This window comes from Danio rerio, chromosome 15 (genome assembly GCF_049306965.1).
Source record: "Danio rerio strain Tuebingen ecotype United States chromosome 15, GRCz12tu, whole genome shotgun sequence".
In the NCBI taxonomy this organism is placed as follows: domain Eukaryota; kingdom Metazoa; phylum Chordata; class Actinopteri; order Cypriniformes; family Danionidae; genus Danio; species Danio rerio.
Genome location: NC_133190.1, coordinates 27,169,119 through 27,185,720, shown reverse-complemented (window position 1 = coordinate 27,185,720; position 16,602 = coordinate 27,169,119). Strand labels below are relative to the sequence as shown.

Here is a 16,602-nt window from a genome sequence, read left to right as displayed (position 1 = left end):
CGCCATAGCGGAATAAATCGCCAACTTATTCAGCATATGTTTTACGCAGCGGATGCTCTTTCAGCTGCAACCCATCTCTGGGAAACATCCATACACACTCATTCACTACGGACAATTTAGCCTACCCAATTCACCTGTACCGCATGTCTTTGGACTGTGTGTGTGTGTGTGTGTGTGTGGATGGATGGATGGATGGATAGATGGGTGGGTGGATGGATGGGTGGATGGATGGATGGGTGGATGGGTGGGTGGGTGGATGGATGGATGGGTGGGTGGGTAGGTAGGTTGGTAGGTAGGTAGGTAGGTAGGTAGGTAGATAGATAGATAGATAGATAGATAGATAGATAGATAGATAGATAGATAGATAGATAGATAGATAGATAGATAGATAGATAGATAGATAGATAGATAGATAGATAGATATCATAAGTCTCCCACATTCACATGTCGTTAGAGAAGAGATGATGAGCCGAGTGAAAAGCAAAGAGTGCGCAGCATCCTCTGTGTTGTTTTGGTGGAGGTCAGGTGTTTGTGTGACTCTCTATAGGTGCTGAGCAGGGCGTTAGCGGTGTGATATAGTGCCTGACTGGCTTCATTAAGTGCAGCAGCGGCAGTAGCAGTAGTCTTAGAAGGAGGCTGACTGGTCTTTAGTCTGTGTGACTCATCCGCCAGTAAACCTCCCTCTGCTTCTTTTCTCTCTGCTCTCTTCATCTCTGCTTCTGCCTTACACTTGCTTCATTTTAATGCTCGCTGCACTGGATTGGTATGGTTTCATTTTGCACGTCTATCTGCTGTGCTCTCCAGCCAGCGCTATAAAGCAACATCCATTAAATATTAACACAACACATCACAACGTGCACAGAAATAGAGTAAAGCATGCTGAAATGGTGTGTGAGGTGTTTTTAGGTGTGCACGGTATGGACAAAATGTCACGAATCACAAATTACCGTCTTTGGGCAGTGAATGTATTTGGCCAGGCTAATAATGAGGTCATGGGTAATGGGATCCACCAGGTTGCGGAAACTGGCATAGCGGTAGAGAACATCGTCCAGAGAGGTTGACTCCATTCCCAGATCCTGGAAAAAAAAAAGACAGAAAACAGGGAGGTCTGAAGAATGCGAATTACAGATTCAGACTTGCATTAGGTCTTATTTATGAATTTAGAATTTTTAATGGATAATTTAAGACGCTTGTAGGTTAGAATAAATATTCAGTCAGTGAAAATCATAATTCTTTGTAGCTCAGAGTATGGGCTGCATCTAAAATATCATACTCCTATATTATACAGCAGTTGAAAACAGTGTGTGACTGGAGTACTCTGGCTAAATTCATAGTAGTCCTAAAACAGTGGGCATTTATGATAGACAATTTACTATCCCATAAGGCCATGGGAGAGGATTTGTGAATGTCTGGAAACTCACATCATATTTACAATATGATAAATGAAACATGTAGGGCTGTGCGATTTGGGTAAAATACCTAATTGCAAATTTTTTTGACAGATGTTGCGATTTCGATTTGATTCGTGTTTTAATTTTGTAATCAAGCTTCAGCTCAATTTTCTGTATCGTCAGGGCCGGATTAACCAATGGGCATTATGGGCACAGGCCCAGGGGCCCGTGCGCACTTGCGGCGCCTGCGAGGGACACTGATTTTGTAGTGTTTATTTAGGCTAAATGCAAACAGCGCGCCTCGTTGGAATAAGCTGAGTGATTCCCGCCTATCACCGTTTGATTGACAGCGACAACAAAACTAAAGAGGGCAACAAGCATCAGCTTGAGTGGCGTAGCTCCTAAAGCGCATGACAACATGTTTTGATGCGGTCCATTATGAACCCGGTTCGAATCCAGCATCTCATGAACACGTAATTTTTTCCTACTACATTTCAGATTTTGTCTACTCTTCATCACAAAGAGGACAAGTAGGAATCATTAATAAGTGTGTGTATTATGGAGGACTCAGATTCATTGAACTGGATTGGAGAGGTGTTATATGCAAATCATTTGCATTATACGTTTGTAGATGTTATACTTTAAAAATAATCTTTTATATATATATATATATATATATATATATATATATATATATATATATATATATATATATATATATATATATATATATATATATATATATATATATATATATATATTAGGACTGCTTCTGTAAACTTGAACAAGAACATTAAAATGTATTTATTTTTATTAGTTGTATTAGTATTTCTTTTGTCAAAGTGTGCTTTAAATGCTTTAAAAATAAGTTAAATCTTTGTAGACTAAAAATATATGTACTTTATATAATTTATTTAAAAATGTGAGTAATTATAGATTAATTTTATTTTACAAATATTATGTTATTCTTATTTTTTAATTTAACAATAGGAGTGTGACCAGGTAGGGGGCCTACAAGACATTGTGCCCAGGGGCCTCTCAATTCTTAATCCAGGCCTGTGTATCGTAGCTTCTTGCTGCTAAAAGGCAGTGAGTTATTGAAAAAAGAACTGAAAAGATATTGAGTTACTTAAGTTAAACATTTATTCAGATTTGTTTTTAAATATTCAAAAATTAAACAGTAATTTTTCTTTAGAGCAAACAGTGAGTTATGGCGTTAGTTATCTCCTGGTGCCTTCATGATGTTTTTTCTTATAGTGTAACAGCTGCAGACAGCTCTGAAATTGTACTTTGCTGTTGCTTGCTGCTGAATTAAGTGTCACTGACAATACTTTTAGTTGACTTTTTAGCAAGACACTCCTCATATAGCCACCTGTTGTGCTGTTTTTAGGCACTGGTTGTTGTATTTCCTCGTGCTGAGGCAACAATTCTGCGTCAGCTCTTACAAAGGATCTGTTTTTGTTCTGTGTCTGTGACTTTGAAACCAAAATATTCCCATATTACCAACATGCTGTTTTTCTTTAATATGAATTAGTCTATTAATGCTTCTGAAGTGGCACACACCATCATCCCACTTGTCCACGCTTTCCTGTTTGTTTGTTTATTGTGGGCTTTCTGCATAGTTCGGTTGCGCAATTCTGATTGGGCAGAACGGAAGTGTGCTCAATCAATTGACTAATAAGGGGCCGATCACACCGAACGCACTTATTGAGCTGAGAGGCGCTTTTTTTGAATGGTTTACTAACATCCGTAAGTGTTCTGCGCATTCGCCCTTAGCGGCTAGTGTTTTTAACTGCTTGCTGCGCCTCGCGTATTTGCTGTTCCGCACTGTGTGCTCGGATTTAAAAAAATCAAGTTTGAGCGGAAAAAGCGTGTTACAACAGTTGTGTCTGTTTCATTCTCCAATCAAATGAAAGCAGAGGCGGGGTTTCAGTTGAGGTGACTGCAGTGTTTGTGTTGTCAAGTGCACCACGCTTCTTTTTCTTGTCAGCAAAAAAGGCAGTAAAGTGCGCCACATATTTTTGGAATGTAAAAGCGTCTTCGGTGTGATCAGCCCCTAGGACCATCGCACATAGACGGCAGTACGCATTTGCTCTGGGTGGAGGAAACTATACAATAAATATATTTCTAATCACAGCCTCTTGCGATTAGCTAATCGCAACATTTCAAATCGCGATTGCAATATGATTTTGATTAATCGCACAGCCCTAATGTCTAGACTATTCACAATTCACATACAACAGCATTTAAATGCAGCATTATCAGTCTGTGCTTTCCTGAATGACGCAGCTACTCAGCAGGCTCTAATAAACTACTTAAAGTCCCCAAGAAATCAAAACTAACCATATGATTTAGATCATATAGCTAGTTTTGTGTGAATAATTCATCTGTGTCATTAAGAAAAAAAAATGTTTGCCCTTCTAATCTTTAATTGAAATCTGAAAATGCACTTCCTGTTTGTTTTCAGTTAATTCATTAGATTAGATGATTTTGAGGTAATGGGCGTGGCTAACGCTGCTCCAACTGTCAATTTTGACAACAAACAGACATGGTGAGCAGGAGGAGTCTGTTAGGTTGTAATAACTCTTCTAAAAGCCCTTTCCCGATCTTTCTGAATGAAATGCCTACTTTACTAAGTCTATTTAGCCCGCGGTAAAAAAAAACAAGCCATGCCCACTGTTTCCTCATTTAAAATTATGAAAAGAATAACAATCGCAGCTTTCAGTTCACAGAGACTTCAAAGAACATGCAAATGATGAGGGCGTGCCCAGTGAGTCACGCAATAGTTTGTGTTCTGATTGGCCTTTTGTCCACCAAGGTTTATAAAATCATTAAATTGGCATGAAATCAAGGAAACATCACCAAATGGTTGAAGCCTGAATCTGCGATTTATTTTGAGACATTAACATTATCATGTGCTAATCTCACCATACGCTCATTCTGAAAATGCAGCCTTGTATAAGTTTCTGGAGATAGCGAATTATGTAGCCAGAAGTAGGTATGGCTGCATTTAGTTTTTAAAATGAACACTACGAGGTGGTATGAGGCCGTTCTTTTTCGCACTTTTCGGCTGACCGCTTACCTCCATATGAACAGCTTTCTGGCTGTTACCAGTTTGTCTAGTTAGATTACCATGTACATTGGTGGACTTGAGATGCACATAGGAGATGACCATGACGATGGGGTTTGAGTCAGGTGAAGAACGATTCCAAAAAGCAGGCAAGACAAAAACAGAATCCAAAAAATAAAATAAACGAGTAAATACCAGGGTGAGAATGTGGTAGAAATCAGGCGAGGGCTTTTCTTTTTCAGGGTTGCTTTTTAAATTTGCCAGTTGGGTGAGGGGAAGGGGGTGGGCGAGTCAATCTGTGCTTTTAAAAACATAATTGGTTGGATTTAAAGGGCCATGAAACCCCCTCGTTTCAGCAGGGTGTTTTCACACCTCTACGTTGGAAAAAGTCAGAAAAGTGGGCGTGTCCAGCTCTGTTTAGGGGGGAGTGTCGGAGGAACTAAAGTGGGATGGTGTGGGAGTGTCTATTTGGGCACGCGCGAGTTTCAGTCAAAATACACACACATGAGAAAGTGATGGTATTTAACCTACATGGACATCTGTAGTCGAATTATTTGCCAAATTATTAAATGTTGGACTTTAACAGCAGTTTGGCTCTTTCATTCAGGGAATTCATTCATGCCCCTCGCGACAAACGCGATATTTGATTCGAGGATCTGCTCTAAGCGTGTATTTTTCATGCAATGTTTGATACCGCACGGCGAATGAGAGAAAAAAAAAACTCCGCATTTCCCGGAAACTTAGATGCACACGGCAGGTAGCGTCAGAAAGCCGCGTGTGTTTTTCCGGTTAATGCGGTGCTATGTTTGCACTCAGTGCAATAGTTAACTTAATTTGATACGAACAAACTGAATAAACAAAGAGCACTGGTCGCTCACTTACCAAATCTGTAGAGACAGGACAATCACCAGCAACTAGAGCCGCGTCTTTATGAAGAGGAGACTAACGTTACAAGCGAATCCGGATTTCAACGTTTGCAGATGAGAACAGCTCTCAGGTAACGTTAAACAATGTTCCTCCTTAGACACGGAAGTTATTGTTGTCGAGCGTCGCGTACACCGTTAATCCACACGTGATCCAGCTGAGCTCTCACTGAGAGAAAATGAAAACGAAACTTAATGGCAGCAAACTATAAAAGCAACACTTCTCGCTTGTTTTGCCAACACAACGTGGCGTCTCTGTGGCGTAAACACGGTGACGCTAATAAATATTAATGAAGTTGCACAATAGAGCGCGCTGATTGGTTTGAACCAAGCCTTACTCATGCATTAATGCATCACACTGTAAGACGTAATAAGACACACTCTGGCACAGACGTCCAGTCTGCACGCTGGAATACAACGCTATTATGTCATGACCGTGACGCAGCTTCAAAAATTTGTTTCAAACAGGAAGTACGAATTTGCTTGAAATAACGCAAAAACAACCAATTTACACTTTTTAGTGAAATATAGGTGTCCTAATAGTGTTTTTAGCAGTGTGGGACACATATACGACTGTCAACAGCTCAAAAAATGTGTTTTGGTGTTTCGTGACCCTTTAAGGAAGGAGGAGAGTGGGTCAGTCGATCAGTCAGTCAGCCAGTCATTCAGTCAGTCAGTCAAATAGTCAGTCGACAGTAGCCTCTAGTGGATTTATGCGACAACAGCAGACGCGAATGGCATTCGCAAGAGAAATTTGAGATCTCAAAAAGCACACACAGTGGCCTCTGGTGGATTCGCAAAACCAAAAAATGCAAAAAAAAACATAGCTCCTGGGAGAGATTTGGCGGTGTCCAGAAATGAATATAGAGGTACGTTTTCAGAAAGAGGCTGGGTTGGTTAATCTGGCCTGCAATATTGAAAATTCAGAGACTATTCAAAGGCCTTTTGTTCTTTATCTCTCTACTGTAAGATTCAACTTGTTAAACTCAGTTAATCGAACTAGTCAATGTAATGAGAAATACAAAAGCATTTATAAATCTTTGCTGAAGTTAATTTCTTAGCTAATGCCTAATAACACGTTAAAATCAAAAGCTGTAATCATTTTATTAAATGTTAATGACATTAATTAATAAAATTTAGTTGTTTTTAATTACTTTTATCGTGTAACGATAATATGGCCATTTCTTACCGTTGATTTTAATGCATTAACTAACATGTTACCTATTTTACTTTATCATCATTTTGTGATTAAATTTGTATGAACCATTTATTTACTCGGAACAATAAAGCAATACACTAAGTATTTTTGTGTGTTTATTTCTGTTAAAGTTGTCTTTTTTTCAAGCTTGGGTCAATATCGTATAATGATATGAATCAAGTATGATAAAAGCTTTAGCAATTCATCTTTACAAAAAAATTATTTCACTGGCAGAAACCTACTAATAATGTGTCAGTTACACTTACAGTACACTTTAAGCAACATAAAATGTTAGCTAAGCATGGTAGAGTACCAAAGTATTCTTGAACTCAAAGGTGCATGCCACATATATACACAGACAAAATCCATGAGCGCACACACACACTTAGCGCTTTGTGAATACAAACAATGCTTGAGTCAATCAGTCCATGTCTGCCACAATGACCCTGAAATCATTAATTGATGTAGCCCTTTGAATTTAAATGTCATGATGTGGGCCTAGAAAATAAAAAGGCATGGTTGTCAGCACCGAAAAAAAGAACACAAATCCTTTAACTCTGCAAAACAAGCCAAACTTAGTCAAAAGTTAATCTACATTATTGAACATTTTGCAATTTGTAAAGCAACAAGGCCAACAGGGGGATCAGCAATTTAAAAAATTGCAAATGTGTGTGGGGGTGAGGGCTCTACTCTGCAGCCAGAGCTAAATAACCAACACTGAACCAAACAGAAAACAGGTGGGAGAGAATGAAATCAAAAATCATCATTAGTTTGACAAAGTGAATCAGCTCAGGAAAGATTTTTCTTTGTTAAGGGGAAAAGGGTGAATAATCACTGCATATAAAACTAACTTAAGAATGAATTTCTCTAACACTAGACCCCCCTTAATCCTAAAGCCCCAAATCTAAACAGTGTATGCCAAGCAAAACCCTTGGATCATCACCATCATCTCTCTATGGAGCAGAATCTTGATTAATCGATTTCCATTTAATCAAAGGCCCATCCATTTTCATGGTTTCCGGGCAACAAGGTGCACTTGGTAACCACTGGACAAGAGACGCTGTCCTTTGACTGGCTTTTTTGCTCATTATGTGCCTTAACCCCCACTGCAGGAAACACTGCAAATACATTTCAGCAAAATTGACTTGTTAATGAAAAACTTACTCTTGTGAAAAAGGAGTATGCTTAATTCAGATCTTCCAAAATCAATTATAGTTAAAACCACACTTTCTGCTAGCAGAAAATATTTTAATAGAAGACCACTCATGTGTACTTGCAGCGAGTACATGATGTTAATTTTGTATAACCCTCCACACTTTTTCATAACACACTTGACTCTTTAAAAAGCGCATTTTGTAAAAATAAACATTTTCAAGTAATTACTTCTTTTCATTTTAAATCATTTTTACTGTTTAAACAAGTATGTTTAATGTTTATTTTAAGCATGCTTGTTTAACAAATAACAAAATATATTTAACTGTAGTGTGTCATTTAATTATTATGTACTAAATTGCAATGTGTAATTACAAATTTGTAATTACCAATATATTTAAATACAATTTAAAAATGAAAAAGAAATTAGGATTGGGTCGATAGACAATGCTATCATCCATTGCCGATGGCCAATAGACATAACGATGCTGAGCCGGCATCGCAATCCTCCTCCATGCCTCTGTCGCAGCAGCAACCCACTCGCAAAAAAAAAACCAACCTTAGGCCCCGTTTACATTAGCATGTCTTAATTTTAAAATGCCATTTTAGAACAAAAGTGATCCACGTCTACATTTGCATTTCTTCTAGCATTTCTGAAAAGCCCAAACACTTCATGTGCTGCAGCGTACGCTCATGTCTGAGCTCCAGCAGTCAGCGGGTGCTTCGAGCCCAAAACCTCAGAGAGCCGTGCACGTACATTATGACAGAATTAGCATTTTTGGGTAAACTACACCTTGTTAACACAACCCACAAGCTCTATATATATTTCTAGAGAGTGCCAAATACATCTTAAAAGTATAAATTTTTTGCTGTTTTTGTGAATTCACCAGAGGCTGCTGTGTATGCTTTTTGAGATCTTAAATTTCTCTTACGAGTGCCATTGGTGCCTTCTGTTCTCACGTAAATCCACCAGAGGTCACTGTCAACAGACTGACTGACCAACCGACAACCCCACCCACCCCCTTTCCCAATCCCAACCGACAGTATTTTGAAAAAAAAAATCCAGAAAAAAAAACCCTCACAGCAGCTTGATTTTTACCACATTTTCAGATTTTACCACATTCTTACCGTCATTAACTTGTTTGTATTATTATTGGCCTTTTGTTTTAGTCTTACCTGCTTTCTGGAACTGTTTTTCGCTGGACTCAAACCCCTTCATTGCGGTCAACTCCGCTCTGCATCTCAAATCCACCAATCTACGCAACGAACCACTGGACAAACTGGTAACTGCGGAAAAGTATTCTATATGGAGATAAGCAGTCGGCTGGTGAGTGCAAAAACGAACGCTATAACACCGCCCTGTAACATTCGGTTTAAAGATGAAATGCAGCCATACGTACCTCTGGCTAAATGATTCACAATCTCCAGAAATGTATATAGGGCTACGTTATTAGAATGAGCCTATGTTGTGTTAACAATGTGTAATTAAATGTCCAGAAACATTCAATTCGATTTGCTCTTAAGTATATCCTTAAGTCTATTACCTTCATATTAAGTACCCCCCCTTTTTAAAAAAAAAAAAAAAAAAGAACCCTATAGTGTAATTGTTTTTCACAAGGCTCTTTCTGGATCAAATCCTGCAGTTTGTCCCAAGGCCACCTGTTGCTTCATCACTGCCCAACAATTCATTTAATACTACCTGTGGAGGATTAGAAATCCCCATCGGCTTGGTGTTTGATCCCTGCCGCACGAATGCAGAAAATCCCCAGTGGAAGTCAAGTGCACTGGACCAGCTAAAATGACCCTCTAGTCCATAAGACGATCGTTACTCTTTGAGGAAAGCTGGATCAAAAAATAGCAAGTTCTGGAGACATATACACGGACCGGTTTTTATCGATACTGACACAAACAGAGCTACCTGCTGCTGAGACAGCCGTTCAATATAAGGCAGAACATCGTACTCACTGACAGCAACCACAATCACTGCCCAAAGTAAACAGTTGGTATTTATGCAGTGCAGTATTGCTCTTCGGCCAGCGTGTGCTATGTCTGTTCTCACAGGTTTGCTGTAGTGTAAAATGCGCATCTGTCTCAAAAGCACTTAGAATTGAAATTTATAGTGCTGAGGAAATATTTAAGGAGTTGCACTGTATAGATCAACACTGTAGTTTTGGAGACTAGCGCTTGGAGATAAAGCAAAAATCTCGATACATCACGATATAAGTCACCTCACATGCTAATAACAATATACTGTATATCATGACAAGGTTTTTATTGTACATTTAATCAATTAATATATGTATATAACATGAAAAAGAACTGAATTGGAAAAATTAATTGGATAGACTAATAACTGGCCATAGTGTGTGGGTCTTTCTCAGCACACCCACAGTTATACTCTCTCAGTGCAGGGTTATGGCTGGAGGGGCATCTGCTGGGTAAAAACAATTACCAGAGTAATTGGTGGTTCAATCCACTGTTGCAACCCTTCACAAAGCAAGGATTCAGCTTAAGCAACATGAATTATTGCTAAACAAAATGCTAAATGTCAACATTTTACTTTCATGTTTGCAACTTTCTCGCCCAGGCTATTTTTCACGTTTCTGCCTAGCATGTAGGACTGTTCTCATTCAAATTATAAAGAGCATTACTGTAAACAATGTAATTTGGGACACCAAAAAAATAAACGACAATGCATAATATGAAATGATAGACTTTTCATTTTGCCATACAAAACATATCCGCTTGTTAAGTGTGACGTCACCTTAAAGCAGCTTCTAGATTCAATTGCTCTATCAAACTGTATGGGGAGGCTCAACAAATAGTAATAATAAATGTTTACAAAACGATATAAACGAAAATCACGAACACACAATATATATATAGTAATTGGTGGTTCATTCCACTGTGGCAACCCTTGATAAAGCAGGGGAATCAGCTTAAGAAAAGGGAATGAATATATACTCAAAAAATAAATTATACTCGCAACTTGAATTATTACTATTATAAACAAAATGCCAAATGGAAACATTACCTTCAAGTTTGCAACTTTCTCACCATGCTGTTATTCATGTGTCTGCATGACGTGTAAGACATGTTATAATGTGTTCTCATCCAACTTAAAAAGAGCATAACAGTAAACAATGTATTTTGCGACACCAAATAAATGACAGAGCATAATATGAAATTATAGACTTTTTATTTTGCCATATACATTGCATATTCGCTTGTTAAGTGTGACGTCACGCAAAGTGGTTTCCAGATCCAAATGCTTTATCAAACTGTATGGGGAGACTCAACAAATGGTAATAATAAACATTTAGAAAGTACTGTAATACTTTCAAAAATCACAATTGCAATATATACTGAATGTCCGGAATATATCATATCAGATGACCAGAAGGTAATTAATATTTTATAAATTGTTAAAATATTGGTGTCTGTGATGCAGCAAGTCCAGACACTGTCGTGTACACCATGATTTTCTCTTTAATGTCATATGACTAAAAAGTTTGGACCCAGAAACAGTAATCCATACGTCCTGACTTAACAAGTGGATACTGTCTTAGTGCTGGGTTCTGGCTGAAATGGCATCTGCTGTGTAAAAACAATTGCCAGAGTAATTGTAGGTTCATTCAGCTGTGGCGACCCTTGATAAAGCAGAGAATAAGCTGAAGGAAAGTGAATGAGTATATACGCAAAACAAACAAACAAACAAACAAAAAACTACATGCTGAACATGATTTATTGCGAAATAAAGACTATTCTCATCCAAATTCTAAACAGCACTAAGGTAAACTGTATTTTGTGACACCAAAAAATAAATGATAGAGCAAATTGTGAAATATGAGACTTTTCATTCGATCAATTATTTTTTTTCCGGCTTAGTCCCTTTATTAATCCAGGGTCTCCACAGTGGAATGAACCGCTAGCTTCTCCAGCACATGTTTTTCGCAAGCGGATGCCCTTCCAGCTGCAACCCATCCCTGGGAAACATCCACACTCATACACTATGGACAATTTAGCCTATCTAATTCACATGTACCACATGTCTTTGGACCAGGCACGTGCACACATAGGGCTCAACCTGTGCAGTGCACATGCCCTTTTTAGTCTTGGATAGAAAGTGCCCTTCCAAAATGATAAAAAGTGCCCCCGCAACATTTTTTTATATACAATTCATATTGTACAGCCCTAAGGAAAACTGTCTTTCATAAACTTACAAAACCCACCAGCTCAGTATGGGACTGACATTTTGGCCCAATTGCAATATATATGATGCTCTCTGCTGTGAAGTGAAGTGTGGTTTACGCATGTGGTTCAAGGATAAATTTCTGATCAGGTCATTGGGGCCAGTGCTTTGGGGCCTCTGTTTACCATCTGAGAAGCTGTAGGTGGTTCGACATATGGAAACAAATAGCATGAATGTGCTTACAGTGTAATTACAATTTTGTTACTTCCTTCCTTTATTTTCTAACCCTTTGGACATTATTATTGAGACTGCAGGGGGCCTGCAGAAATAAACTTAACTAATGGTGCCCCAGAGCCTTACAGGACCATGACTTTTTCATGGAGTGAAGTATTGTTTTTGTGTTGTAACAGATGCTCCACCCTAACTCAATAGGGCTTTTCACATAGTGCTTAACCCTGTCATTCTACACTCTGTGTCAAGGTACATTTCATACAAAAACGGTTTAGCAGATCTCTTTACCTAGATATATAAAACCCAGCACAGGAATAGTAATAGTAGCATCACCTTTATGTGTTGTAGGAAGTTGATTTCAAAATGTTTTCAGATGGTGACAGAAAACAAGTGACATGGAGTGAAGAAGAATTTCGGTCTGATGTTCATAATCCGAAAAAAAGTTCATTATGGGGAATGCACAATGATAGAGATTTTATGAACACTGGTCACATGATGCGTTTATCCAATCAGTGGCAATGACACAAACAAAAATGTTAACCCCAGGGCGATAAATAACCAGTATTAATCAAGCGGCAACCTTGTGAAGGTAATATGGAAATAACTTCAAATGCAATTCATCTAAATTCTGCTAGTCCTGGCTCCACAATAGAGCATATTTCTATTGACCCCACTGTTAAAATGGCCACCTTTACAGCAGAAAGGAGTTTACAACCTGGTACAAAGAACGATTTTGGTTAATATAGCTAATATTACTCTTCATGACAACTGTGAGGGGGGTGAATTTTTTTTTTAGAACTCATCCGTTTCATTTATATTAAGTTATATTAAGTCTGCATAATAAAGGGCGGGGCCACTTGAGTGACAGCTAGGTCTCGCTGGTCAACGTCATGTGACCTCAGCTGATTCTAGCTGATTAGCTGCTGCACTCGGCATATACATTGTATTTTTGTATTGTTTTATGTAGCTTTATACAGTCAACTGCCTTTTGGAATTATTTCCTACAATAATCAGATGTGGCAGGCTGTGTGCACTTATTTGTGCTCACAAAACATTCACGTAGCCTCCATTTTCCAGGTGAGTGACATTAAATGCTTATATACCATCTCTATAAAAGTATTTGTTTGATTTAGGATCATTCATCATTTATATTTTTCTTTAGAACTGTAATGCACTTCGGAATCTGACAGATTGATTAGCTGTAGGCTCTAGAACAGTGTTGTCATACAGTGTTACGCCTGGATTTCATAAATAGCTTTACATTTACTAACACAGACTATATCTGAAGTGTTTGGAAGTAGTTTGCCTTTTCCTCCAGCAGAAAAATGTCATAAGAACAATGCTTAGCAGCTGGGACTTGAGCCAGCTACCTTCTTGCTGTGAGGCAATAGTGCTAACCACTGAGCCACCATCACTTTTTTTAAACAAACATAATTCAATAAATAATTAACCCAAAATGCAACAATATGTATTCTACTCCATTTTACTACAACCCTGCAGATTTGGTGTAACGTTATTATTACAATTAATCCATCAAGTTACAGTGACGTGTTAATCTGCTGTGGGTAACACACCTTCACGTGATGCGATTTCATAGGTCAGAGTTCACCAACTTTGGAATGCAACCAAATGCAAAATAGCTTCACACAAACCTGAATAGGAGTGAACAGAACCAAAAGTTCTAGAACCCAGGTAAATAATGAGCAGTGAAACACGGTTCAACATAACACAGGATTCAGATTACCCAGGGTTTAGAACGGCCGATGGTAACTTTGGTTTAAAAGCCCTTTTGTAATTTCTAAAGCTGTCTGAGAAATGCAAAAAGAGTGGACAGGTACACCACCGAAGGCAGACATTCAACATGAAGAAAACTTGACTTATACCTGCCGGAGGGTCTTGAGCATCTCTGTTGCCTCATCGTGTTTGCCCTGCCTCGCCATCAGCATCATCTCTTGTATCATCCCGATGCGCCGCTGGTAGGGAGGAGGAGTCCCGCTGCTCCTCAGTTTGTCTCCTGACCTCAGCATTAAAGAGGTAAGGATGTCACTTCGCTCTTTCGTGGGGGTCCGTTTCCATCCTGTGCACTGAGGACTTGCTCCTGCCTCCTGGCCCGCAGCTTTTGTTTGCTTCGCTCCCATGTTTGGTTATAGAGTCTCACCCTGGAAAAGGGCCTCCAGTCTGGGCATGCTCTCAAATTGCATTCACATTAAATGATTAAAAGTCCTTGACACTCTATGTGAGCTTACATATAGTAAGAAACAAATGAAAATAAGAAAGGGTTTTAAGTTTATTGTTAAACAATTTTTAAGTCCTTCTGCTCACCTCACGCCTGCCATATCACAACATGACAGAGAAAATAAATATTTACATTGGGATCAACGTGAATTTCTCGTAATAAATTTTTGCATTTTTACATTTCGTTAAAATATATTCAGAAAGTGCTCAGAGGGTGCGATTTATGGAGGTGGTTTGGAAAGATGAACAACCTCTTTAATTAAGGCATAAACTCCCCAAAATAAAGTTGGGGGTCTTAAATATACATTATTTCAATGCATAACCTTTAATGCATTACATAGCGTTTAAACAACAGCGTGTCGAAGTTAAATTACAAATGTACACGCTCAAAAATCGCTTCTACAATGGTAACCGTAGCAACAGCTGCTCGAACGATGTTTGAATCAACAAAACACTGTAAAGTCGATATCAATTTATCATAATAAGCACATCACACAGTCTAAATTACTAAAATATTTTTTCTTTACTTAAATTGTCTCGAAGACTTTTAACTTCGCCAGGGCTGACAAAAGCTTAAGAAGATAAATTAATTTCACGAAACAATTTATTTAAAAAAAAATAACTTGAAAAGTTAAACTCACTAAAATCACTGAACAATTTGCACATTGCACGCCTAATTATCCAACAAATCTGCAATAAGGATGCGGTTATTGTTTACCACGCACGACGTCCAACTTTTACACCACAGCCAACTCGTTCGTTAGTTGTTTACGCTTTTTATGAAACGTCTGAACGCGAAATAGTATTTAGATATTTCTCATAAGACGTCAAAACATTTGAAAGACTGCGTGTTTTAAGTCGAAGTACTCGTATTTCAGTCCAATTGGGTCAGAGCTGCATAATTGATCTCTTCAGTTAAAAACTCCAGTAACGTTAATCCTCGATTCCCTCAGGTAGGGAATAAATCTGATGATGCCTGCGGCATGACCGCAGATTAAAGAAGAGCAGTCCCGCAAACCTCCAGAAACTCTCAGTCCAGTTCAGCAGAATTACAAAACGATTTTTAGGAAAGGTTGGTTCGATTTTTCGCCCGTATTTTTATTTTAGCATTTGTTTGAGCGTGTTAACATCGCAGTTTCTCCGCATTCTCATGACGTGCGTCTCTGTGTGAGTTTAGTCGACGGCGAGCGGTCCTGCTGTGAACAAGGGCATGTAAATATTTACGTCGTCCGTCACTGTTTTCCTCCGCGCACAAGTCATCCGAGTATTTCCTTTCACGCAGCTCAGAGAAATGCCTCTGTTGGCTGATGAAATGTGCGGTGTCGGATTAATTCTCGCTTTGATGTGACCCCTCTCTCCCTCCAGGTGTGTCCCGTCTGAGGGCAGGGTGTGTTCAGAGAAGCGCGGCTGCTCGGGCTCTCATCATCAGTCGGATGGAGCGGAGAGGCGCTGGGTCTCGACACAGGCTGTGCGGGAGGGGTGGAGCGGTCTGCAACATCCTCCACTTGTGTTTCAGTCTACAGGCGAGAATGCACCACTGCCAGGATACACCTAACCAAGTGGAGCAGACTGGGACTTATCCAGTTCTGCACTTCATGTGGTATTTCAACGCTTTTAAGCCCATTAAAGATACAAGCATTCGGACAATCCCATATCCAATATACGCGGGGTCACAGACTATACTTAAGTGATTTTTTAATCGTCCACTACGATAATAGTTGGCATTTCTTTGCTGACATCTGGTGTTTAACACATGGCATGTCATCTGCTGCACTTTCTCAAAGATGGAAAATTTGGTGTTGAAAAAAAGTTAGAAAACACTTAAAGGGACAGTTTGCCAAATAATAGAGTTAGTTAATTATTAAATCCAAGAGGTAGTGATTTTTATTCTACAGTAAGCATCAAAAAATAATTTTCGTGACTTATTAAATGTAATGCTAACTGCAATGTAAGTTGTAAGTTTCAGAAGAAAAAAAAATACACACACACATACAAAAAAAAAAAAATATATATATATATATATATATATATATATATATATATATATATATATATATAGTCATTTTATGAAACATTAATAAATAAATATAATGTGACAAGAAGTTTGCACTCCAAATTGTCATAAACATGCTCAGGTGGTTGCTGAAGCTTTGGATTTAAAATAATGTTCAGTTTTTTTAGACAGACCAAAATAATATTAATAATAATAA

At 38.5% G+C, this 16,602-nt stretch overlaps 2 protein-coding genes across 2 annotated transcripts in view; both read right to left on the bottom strand.

Annotated features, from left to right (window-relative positions):
- The window catches only part of lrrc75a (leucine rich repeat containing 75A), a 47,609-nt gene extending 31,782 nt beyond the window's left edge, over window positions 1-15,827 (bottom strand). The window contains exons 1-2 of the mRNA XM_021474345.3: window positions 14,041-15,827; window positions 948-1,076 (exon numbers count right to left, since the gene is read on the bottom strand). Coding sequence (XP_021330020.2) covers window positions 948-1,076; window positions 14,041-14,295 — 384 coding nt within the window. The 5' untranslated portion in view covers window positions 14,296-15,827. The remainder of the gene's footprint in view (window positions 1-947; window positions 1,077-14,040) is intronic.
- Window positions 4,787-16,602, bottom strand: part of si:ch211-108p6.4 — a 133,218-nt gene continuing 121,402 nt past the window's right edge. The window contains exon 5 of the transcript XR_012390857.1: window positions 4,787-5,998. The gene's annotated coding sequence lies outside the window, so the exon portion shown is untranslated. The remainder of the gene's footprint in view (window positions 5,999-16,602) is intronic.